Here is a 10,916-nt window from a genome sequence, read left to right on the forward strand (position 1 = left end):
CTCATCTTCTCGTTCTAGTTTCAAAGGGAGATTCCAACAGGAGATTGCTGAATTAGTATTCATCAAGATGCTCAGCTCTCTCTATCTAACAAGGACTTGGCATTTCTCACTCATCAGAGGTGCTAATTTCTTAGCACGTTTCTCCCCCTTACAGATGGTAATTAATTCAGCTATACCGCTCTACTTTTCTAATTGGATCTGCACATCACGGTTCACCCTCCACTAGACCCATTTTATGTTAATCCTACCTGGCATATATAGCAACACCTGGGAGCAGCCCTCATCCGAGTGGTTTGATTACTCTTAAGACTGGACGCTGTTTTAAAGTGGCCTCTTTGTAACATCTCCCCACCCCTTCTGTTGTCCACTGCTTTGAGTATAAATTTATCTGCCTAAAGAACAAACACATATCTGATGAAGTGAGTTCCAATTCACCAAAGTTTGTTGGAATACATTTTGTTCGTTTTTAAGGTGCCACTGGGCTCCTGTTTCATCAACAAACGCTTACTAAACTTCTGAAGAATTATCAGTAAGTGGCTTGAAAAATCCATTTTTAAAAACCTCTGTTGTACCTTAAAACTGCTGTAGACTAGCACTGCACTAACATAATTGGTGGCACACATCGGTAATTTTTTGGGCTTGCTGTGACCAATTTGTGCTACATCACGTCACGGAAGAGCAAAGCAACCAGTGGCCAGCAGAACACTTGGCCTACCATTGCCCAAAACCAAAATTACATATAGCTGTCCTTATAATGCCCCCTTCTAAGTGCCACCTCAAAATGAGTTCACACGTTGTCACTATCCTGATAACTGCAATTACCCTTTGATCAGCTGTAAAATAGTAGCATTGGGCTACATTTATGCCATTCTTTACAAACAATGGTCAAGTGATAAAGAGGTTGCAGGTTAACCTTTTCAAGTTATTTTGCCACAGTGACTGTCCTTGTGAATACCTTCACATGGGTCAATATGGCTCCCTATGTCTAAAGAATCTTTCAGAATACAAGGAGGGCCAAGAGATGCTAAGTCATGTTCAGGCATTCTCAAGATCAGTCATCTTGCCGTACCAAGACAACAGGCAAGTTACCAAAGGTTGCCTCCTCAGAACAAAAGGTTCAGCGAATATCATGATTGTGAGATATCACACTCTTCATGCCCTTCTCATAACATCTAGCCCATCAAGTTTCTAGACTAACCTCCTCTCAGATATGCTAGATTTCTATGTTCAGTGAGAATCCCTCCCAATATCTGGAAGCAACACAAATGCCATTCTCCTTTCTGCACAGCCCCAGAAGGTCCCTGACATGTGAATCAGCTGAATTTCCACATCAGTTGTAAGAGCCAAGAAGTGAAGCAGCAATCTGAGAGCCAAGCTACAAGTGACGCCTGACACAGGTTGGACGCTTGTCAGCTTCCCTCAAGTTTTGATGGGAAATGTAGGCATCCTGGTCTTGCAGCTGTAACGGAGAGCCAAGCTGTAAAACCAGGACGCGTACATTTCCCATCAAAACTTGAGGTAAGCTGACAAGTGTCCAACCTGTGTAAGGCGTCACTTGTAGCTTGGCTCTCAGCTGACACACTGTGCAGTGACTGAAACGGACAGCCTGAGCAGACCTCAGACAAAACCCCTGAGAGTCTCCTTCTGCCTCGCCCGCCACTTCTGAGAAAACCTGTCCACCTCAGCTCTCTGTATATCTCTTATTTCCTTTCCTTGGTAGAACTCTGGCTAGACCAACATGGTCAACTCTCAAACCAGTTTGCAAGATTCTGTATGGTCTTGCGTTGGTCCCCTGCAGCCCTGATGGCTTCACAGACCCTGCAGCAGTGTTCATCCCAGAATGAAGTCACCCGGACATCGAATCTTTTCCGCCAGGCAAAATACCTCCTGTACCGGTTCTTATTTTTATCGAGGAATTTCAAGTAAACGGCCAGCTGCACGGGGCTGGCAAAGTCATCAACGTGGATGAAAGAATCCGAGGGGATGAAAAGCTCGTAGTTGGACCTGGGAGGACCCAAGACGACGGGCACGGTCCTGGATTTGAAGGCGTTCCTCCACAGCTTCTCGGTGATGTAATCGGGGTGCTGGGAGTTCTCGAAGGCCAAGTAGAACTTGTACTCGGAGACGGTCTTGACCACGCTGTCGTTTTTGAGCTCCAGGCCTTGGGCCCCGTAAATGTCAATGGGGAGATACTTCTTCAGTTGGCGGAAGTAGCGGACCCGGGCGTGCTCCTCGTTCCAGTTGCTGATCACCCAGGCGACCAGCTTGGTCTTGGTGGGCAAGGCCAAGGGGACAGGCGCCTGCCTGGGCTGCAGGTAGCCATAGGGCACGAAGACGTCCGAGTCCACTCTGTAAGACATGGTCCAGTTGAAGAGGCCAGCCAGGCCCTGCAGGGCCGGCGAGTGGGAGGGCGACTCGAAGTTCATCCACACCCAGCGCTGGCCGGGGGGCCTGGCCGGGGGCAGCTGGCCAGCGCCGTGCAGGATGAGGTCCCTGTGGTGGAAGAGGACGGCGTGCGCCTCCTGCTGGCGGCTGCGGTTGGTGCTCAGGCTGCAGGCGCTGATGTTGTAGCGCAGGCGGCAGTCGCCCAGCGGCCGGTCGCGCCCGAAGGGCTCCCACCAGAGCAGGATGCGCAGCGGCTCCTCGTCCTCGTCGCGGGAGCGCCGCAGCAGGCGCAGGTCCTGCAGGCTGCTGGCGGCGTACAAGGCCAGCGCGGCGCAGCAGGTCAGCCCGGCCGCCAGCAGCCGCCACTGCCGCTTGGGCAAGCCCCCGCCGCAGCGCAGCCGCCGCCCGCGCAGCCGCCGCAGTAGGCCCCCCGCCGGCGCCTCCATCGCCGGCCGCCGCCGCAGCCGCCACCCCGTCGGGGCCGCAGCCTCCCGGCCCGGCCGCCGCTGCCTCGGATCCGGAGGCGCAGAGGGCGCAGCCCAGGCCGCCGCCGGCCAGGCAGATGAACAAGGCGCCGCCGCTGCCTCATGCTGCTCGGGATGCGCCGCCGGCTGCCACCGCCTCCGCCCAGCGCCCTGCCCCTCCGGCGGCTCCCGCTGCCCGACCTGCCCGCAGGCGCGGCCGCCCCGCCCGGCCATTCTGCCCCGGCCCGGCCTCCTTCCCCGGCCCGGCTCCTCCTCGGCCCGCGGCGGCCCCTCCCCTCCCCGGGGCAGGCGCCTCCTTGCAGAGTCGCCGGACACGAGCGCTGCTGGGGCTTCGCCGCGGCCGGGGCCGGCAGGAGTTAGAAACTTCGCGGCGCAGCCCCAGGGAGAGCGACACCCTTTGAAACTCATTGACTTCAATGGACTTCGAAGGGTGTAACTCTGCTTAGGAAGGTTCAGGTGGGGAGCCTTGTTGGTCCATAGGGGAAGAAAAAAATTCGGGTTCAGCACCTGAGTTCTACTGGACCGGAATCTTGCTCAGCTTAGGAATGCGGTGGAAGGAACCCCCAAGGGTCATCTAGGCCAACCCCCTGCACAATGCAGGAAATTCACAGCAACCAATGCCCAGATGAAGGCAAAAAAAAAAAAAAGCCTCCAGGATCCCTAACCTATCTGGCATGGAGGAAAATCCGTTCCTGATTGGCAGCTGGCATTACCTTGGGTGTAGGAGATAGGGTCACGATAGCTGAGCACTGCCTCATCCCTTTGTGCCCTCCCTCTCACAGTCTGTGTAAGTCCATACTGAATCACAGAACCAGCCCTGTTTGTTGGGTGCTGCCCAGTAGAGTGGAGGGCAAGGAAAGTTTCGTGTGGGTAGCTGAGTTGGTCCATAGTTGAAGAGCAAGATTCAGGTTCTGTAACACCGTAGTGCTACTCGACCCAAATCTTGCTTGGACTTGCCAGGTAGTTCCCCAAAACACTTCACTGCATCACTTGGGCAAAGTAGTTAAAATGTTTCTTAAGGATTAATACCGGTATCAAGCAGCTCAGACCATGGAATTGGCTGGAATGTCCAAAGGTGTTAGAGCATAGGCAATTATAGGAGGAAGTCCCCACTCCCCAACATAGAAACTGCTCAGGAAGATTTTTGGCAGGTAAGGTTTGTGGAAGGCCTGAGAAGAAGGGAGGAGGGAAAGAGGAGTGCAGCTTCTCCAAGGACGAGTTCCCAGAGTGACAGGAACTCGAAACGAAAACACCTCTCCTGTAAGATAAGCCATTAGTCATAGCACATCAGAAACCCGCTTCACTCTGCACACACTCAGGAATCCATTACCACAGCAGAACAAATGCAAATGCAACTACATGGCAGATATGCAGGGTGTTATCTGACATTGCTCTGCTAAGGGATGCACTGATAGAAACATAGGCTTGGAAGGGACCTCTAGGGTCATCTAGGCCAACCCCCTGCACAATGCAGGAAATTCACAGCGGCCACACAACTCCCTCCGTGACCCCCTGCTCAAAGTCCAGAGGAAGGCAAAAAGGCCAATCTAGCCTGGAGGAAAATTCCTTCCTCACCCCCAAACTGGCAGTTGGCATTACCTTGGGCATATAAGAAAGGGCCACGACAGCCAAGCACTGGTTCTTCCCTTCCTGCCCTCCCTCTCGCAGTCTGTGTATGTTCATTCTGTATCATAGAATCAGCATTGTTCGTTGGGTGCTGCCCCACAGGAAAACAGAGTGACGGGGAAGAAAAGTTTCAGGTGGGTCTGCAGTGGAAGAGCGAGATTCAGGGCTAGTAGCACCTTAAAGAGCAACAAGATTCCCAGGGCATAGCTTAAAACAAGGGAAGGAAAGGAACTGATTGACCTGTTGAATTGTTGCTGGTTGTATGGTTATATTGGAAAGGGGGACAAACCTTATCAGCTACTGACTGCTTGGTCAAGGGCCTTGGTGATTTTCTCCATTTGCTCACAGAATCGGTGATTCATTTCTACAAGCAGGAGTTGAGCTTCGTGGCACCTTAGAGACCAACAAGATCTTCAGGGTATAAGCCTTTGAGAGTCAAGAGTTCCCTTCTTCAGATATCGAAAGGAGATCTCTAAATTTCTACAAGGAGAGGGATTTGGGAATTCCTGTCTGTGAGGAAGGCACGTGCCTGAGTCACAAAGCCCTGTCTGCTAGCCCAAGGGGGTGATGCTGTAGTATTGCTGACCTCCAAGTGGGACCTGGAGATCTCCCAGAATTACAAGTGATCTCCAGATGACAGAGATCACTTCTGATGAAGGGTGCCCTGACTCTCCAAAGCTCACCCCCTGGAAAACTGCTTGGTCTTTAAGGTGCTACTGGACCCAAATCTTGCTCTTATGCTACAGGCGAATGCAGCTACCCACCTGAAATTATTCCCCTGAAGGAAAATGACTTCTTTGGTGGGTGGAGTTGGCAGCATTGCATCCCCACAGAGCCCCCCCTCCAAAAAAATCCCTCTGCTCTCTCCAGACTCCCCCCCCCCAATCTCCAGGTATTTCCCAGCCTGGAGCTGGTAACCATGTGGCTCAGGCATGAATATATGAAGCTGCCTTATACTGCCTCAGACGACTACATTATCAAGGTGAGTATCATCTACGCTGACTCCCCTGGTTCTCAGGTAGAGGCTTTCCCATCACCTGATCCTTTTAACTGGAGATGCCGAGGATTGAACCTGGGACCTTCTGCATGCAAAGAAGATGCTCCATCATCCCCGCAGCCATTCTGTTGAAGCCATGGTTATCCAGCATGGAAATAAAAACATTCTGTACATGCTCAGAAGCACTTTCATATTTATATGTGTTCAACGTATACACAAGTCCAGTAGCACCTTGAAGACCAACAAGATTTTCAGAGTGTATGAGAGTCAAAGCTCACTTCATCAGATACCAATGAATCTGATGAAGGGAACTTTGACTCTCAAAAGCTTATACCCTGAAAACCTAGTTGGTCTTCAGGGTGCTCCTGGACTTGAATTTTGTTGTTCTGCTGAGAAGCAACATAGCCACCTACCTGAAACTCTTGACATAGACAGTCTCCCAAGAAATGCTCCCACCCCCTTCTTATATTAGGGCATTGGACACCCTCCTCACGCTGTTATTTCAGTTAGTGTCTATACCTCCTCCTTTCTCTACTCCCTCCTCCATAGAGCCAACTGCATAAGTCACCACTGGCTTGAGGAACTCTACCTTGCTAAAATTTGCTGTTTTCTGCTGCCCTCAAGACCACATACATGGGAACTCCATATTATTCTGACAACAGTCTTGTGAGGTAGACTACGGTGAGAGAATGAATGGTTCTCCGTGATCTTGCTTACTAAGAAGGCATTTGAACTCCAATGTCTGTACCCACTACACTGCCTCTGTTTTGCTGGTCAGCAGTCTACCACAAAAAGACACTCCCTATGCAGTCCAGGACACTGGTGCCATTTTCAGCACTTCATGCTGCCCCTTAATCAGAGCAGCCTCTTTTTATAGAGCCAATTCCATCATAATACCGGCTCATGCCCTAATCTGGCCAATCCCTTAACAGAATATAAACATTCTGTATGGATCTTCCCACTGCAATTATTACAAACTCAGCTAGAACTTAATATATCATTAAAAAAAGCTCACAACATTGCCAGTGTAAACAGAAGGAATAATTCTACAAGACATTTTGCTGAAAAGTTTTAATACCTCTTTTTTAATAACCTAGCAAAATTCAGGGTGGTTTATAAATAAAAGATTAAGGGAAATCTATAAAGCCATTTTTGTACATCAAAGCTATCATAATGATACTAAAATATTAAACTACAGTCCACCAGCCAGTATTCAGTTATAATCTATTTAAATATAAAATGCAGCAGAACAATAAGGACCCATTAAATGCATTAAGCCTGCCGGTGTCCCATTAAAATGATATTCCCCAACACAAATGAGTGTGTGGGTGGAACATCAAAAGCCAGCTGGGTCAGGAATGATTTGGCCAATTTCCTAAATGGCAATAAAGACAAGCATTAAGCTATAAACCAGGACGTCTCTGGTTCAAATATCTCTGCAGGCTAGGCGACCTTAGGAAGCCATCTCCTCTCAAACGAGCTCATAACCGCAAACTGCAAAACCAAATTATTTAGGAGGGCTTTTTAAAACAGGTAGGAGGACTGTACTGTAAGGAAATGGTTCAAAGAGAGACACTGGTAAAGGAATAGGGACTGTAGACTATACTAGTGTGTACTGTCTTTTGCTACAAGTATGCTCTTACGGTGTAGTTTCTATGTTGCTTAATATGTTTGGTTTAATTGCTTATGCTCTGTGTCAGTATTGTTTCAGCTGTTTATTGGGTTTCTGCTTGTTTTTAAATCTCTGCATTTATCCAATGTCCCAGCTGTTGATTGTATTGACTTACACTTTGTAATCTGCCTTGAGTCTCAGTGAGAAAGGTGAACTATAAACAAATAAATAAATCTCCATCGTATAAGGATAGTCACACTGACATACCTTACTGGGTTGTTGTTCGGATTATGCTTTGAAGATGCTTAACATATATGTTAAGGAGTTTCCAAAAGCTTGATGTATTGTTTTAAAGGAGCACACAGCTTCTTTTCCTTCACTGGTACCACTCCTGTGTCCCTGCAGCAGAAAGCATGATGCCAGGCAGGAATCCCATGAGGACAAGCGCTCTTTGGATCCAGCGGTTTCAGAGCCTTAGAGATAAAATCCATCCAGTTGCAGAGCAGGGTCAGCTCAGCCACAAGCGCTCTCTTCTTGGGTCACCCGAGTTCAGCCCCAGGGGCAGCAGCCCATGTCTGGAAAATGGGGAGTAGCCGAAGCCTCACTTCTTGCTTCTCCCACATGCTTCTCTGTCCCAAACAGACTCCCCAAGTTGCTACAGATGTACAAGAACCAGTGTTGTGTAGTGGTCAGATTGTCAGACTAGGATCTGGTTCAGATTGCCTTAGAAGCTTGCTGGGTGATTATAAGCCAGTCATGTACACTCAAGCCTAACCTACCTCACAGGGCTGTGGTGGGGTCCCCACAACATGAGTGCCATAGAGGGTGAGCTCAGTTCTTTGTTTTGCTGTTTGGTTTGAGCTTCCAAAGAAAGGAACACTACCCTAGAGACATATATCTGTCACAAATCTACTTCTTGCCTTTGTCAGTTCTCTGAATCATCCCATAGGTAAATGGTTTTCCTCCCTCTCTGTATACCCTCATCATTTGAGGTAGTCGTTTTTTCCATGAATGAATTATTTCCCAGAACACCTTCATACCTCAGTGCCATGACTTAATGGGGTGATGTGTGAACTGAGCTAAAGAATGTGACCCAAAGACAAATGACAACATTGTTCTTCCAGTCCATCACAGAGTCTTGATTGTTTCCTTCCACAATTGTGAGGCGGTTCCATAGCGGAACAAACAGGTATGGTGACTTCTTTTCCTTTTCAAACGTGGGGAGGGGAGGACACAGATAGTACTTACTGTCAGTTGGATCCCTTTGGCACAATTATTTATTTACTGTATTTCTATATCGCTTTTCCATGCTGCTCAAAGTAGTTTACAATAAGATAAGTTAATTATATACATTAATTATCTCTCCACCCCCCCCCCCAATATTCCAAAGAGTGCTGGCAGTCAGCCGGCAGCTGGATTGCAATGGGCAGGCTGACCACTTTTTAAAATGCCTTTTAAAGCCAATAACTTTTTTTCTGGATCAAACCAAGGTTGACTGAGGCCAGCATCCTGGTTTTAACAGCAGATAGTCAGATACTTCAAGAAGTCTCCCAAACAGGACTTGAAGCCTGTTATTTCTCTGTAGTATCTGGTGGTATTCAGGGCCAGACTGCCCCTGTATGTGGAAGTTCCATTGAGTGATCAATGTTCTAGATCTTAATAGATATGCTCTCCATAAATAAATCAATTTTTAAAAATCTAAGTTTTATCTATGCTTCACACACATTTTTAGAGTCCTTTTTATTTTTTAAAAAGTGCCAGTCCTCATATATATAGTTACCGTGATTACCACCAGTCTCCCCCTCAGGATTTGGGAGACCTCACAAAAAGTGCTGAGTACCGCCACAAAAAAGCCGTGTATTTTTATCATGCACCAACCATTGGACTTGGATCCGGAAAAAACGGTTTACATACCCTCTCAAATGTAAACAGAGGATTAAATGAGTGCTGCCTAAATGGCATAAATGCTGCCATTTCTTACTTGTCCCAAGAATCTTTTTTTAAACTAACCAAAATACGCTCCTGGAGAACAAGCCCTACAAATAAAGACTGAGGAACCTGGGAATGTTCAGTTTGGAGAAGATGTTGAGGGAAGACATGATTGCCCTCTTTAAGTATTTAAACAGCTTCATTTAGGGGAGAGGAGGGTGCTGTTCTTGTTGGCAACAGAGGATAGGACAAACAATAGGTTTAAACTGTAGGAGGGAAGGAACTGGCTGGATGTTAGGAAAAACTTCATGTTAAGAGTAATTCAGCAGTGGAATTGGCTGCCTAGGGATGTGGTGGGTTCCCCCTCAATGGCAGTCTTCAAGGAGCAGCTGGAGCTTCCCAAGGAGCAGCTTGTTGGGAATACTTTAGGCTGTTCCTGCATTGGGCTGGGGGGTTGGACTAGATGGTCTGTAAGGCCCCTTCCAACTCTAGGATTCCATGATTCTGTTACTTTTACTGTGACCTATGTGAGACCCCATATGATTCCTCCTTCCCCAGGATCTAGTCTCTACCAAGTTCACTCTTACAACCTGCAGTATGAGAGCTCTGGCATGAGAGAGTGTGTTTTTCCTTCAGCACCAAATCACCAAAACCAGCCATCAGGTATTCAGATTTCAGGTCACAAGACTGGACTTCTCAGTAGGTTTTGTACCGCAGCACCTGTAGGTTTCAAAATTAAGCACTAGGGTCAAAACCAAAAGATCTGTCTCTGGCTCGCTTCTGACAGAATGAGACCGCAATACCCATTCAGGTTGTAGGCAAAGAATACCATTTTTGAATGCTTTGCAAATAGATTGGTTGCTATAAAGCGGGAAAAGGTCACAAACTGGACATCACAAATGCCTAAAAACCAACTTGAGAGACACTCTCAAGACATTCTGCGCAAGGCCTTAGAGTTGTCGCGGGGGATTCCAATGTGACACCATGGGATTGCAAAATGAATGTCCTGTAATATGGAAGGTGCCCTATTCAAATCGTGTCTCTGCCACACATTCGTCAAGAAGAGTCAGTTTAGAAGATCAGATGGGCCGTGGGAGTTCTGTGGCTCCCAGATGCACAAGGGTCTGATTCTAATTGTGGCCACCACATGCAGGTGGAAGCATTTTTAGTCTTCCCACAAACCACTTTCACATCTTGAAATGGCTCAAGAGAACTGCTAATGGCTCTGATAGGAAACTTGTGTGTAACATGGGCCACGTACACATTTCCTCCATGGGAGCAAATAGCTGCCTCTTGGGGCTGTTTACAGACATGAAAACTTGAGTGTGGGGTGCTAAAGCCACGTCTGCTTGCAAGCTGTGGTCACAATTATAATTGGGCCCATTTGAGTTTAAGAGGCACAGAACTGCTGTCGCACATCTGATACAAAGACCTTTGCATCGTTGGTTGGTTGGTTGGTTGGTTGGTTGGTTGGTCCGTCCGTCCGTCCGTCCGTCCATCCGTCCATCCATAGGGTTAAAACAACGTCCATCGTGTGACTCGGCCCTCAGCCTCCACTCCCTCATCTGCAATATGTTGGCCTGCCTTACAAGGCTGCTGTGAAGATTACATTGAAACATTGCGTGTGCAGCACTTTCATGTTTCATGTGAATGCCAGCATTTGGTCTCAACATACCCTGGGGTTGAAAGCTCTTTAGAGAAAGCAATTCTCTCTCTTTGAGGGTTTGTTTTTGCTTCTTTGATCTTACTGAGTCTGTTCATCCCAGCAGTGGTTACTCCACAGTGGGTCCTATCTCAGCTGATTGGATGTTATTGGTTTGATTGGATTCTCTATTACCCCTCTACAACTTAATCTTGCATTGCTTGTGCTTTTGACCAATAC

General features: G+C 47.9%; 1 protein-coding gene across 1 annotated transcript; it reads right to left on the reverse strand.

Annotated features, from left to right (window-relative positions):
* Positions 1 to 1,679: 1,679 nt before the first annotated feature.
* On the reverse strand, positions 1,680 to 3,083 carry FUT4 (fucosyltransferase 4). Its single transcript, XM_054974464.1, has one exon. The coding sequence runs from the start codon at positions 3,081 to 3,083 to the stop codon at positions 1,743 to 1,745; it is 1,341 nt and encodes a 446-aa protein (XP_054830439.1). The 3' UTR covers positions 1,680 to 1,742.
* Positions 3,084 to 10,916: the final 7,833 nt, after the last annotated feature.

Source organism: Eublepharis macularius, chromosome 3 (genome assembly GCF_028583425.1).
Source record: "Eublepharis macularius isolate TG4126 chromosome 3, MPM_Emac_v1.0, whole genome shotgun sequence".
Lineage (NCBI taxonomy): Eukaryota > Metazoa > Chordata > Lepidosauria > Squamata > Eublepharidae > Eublepharis > Eublepharis macularius.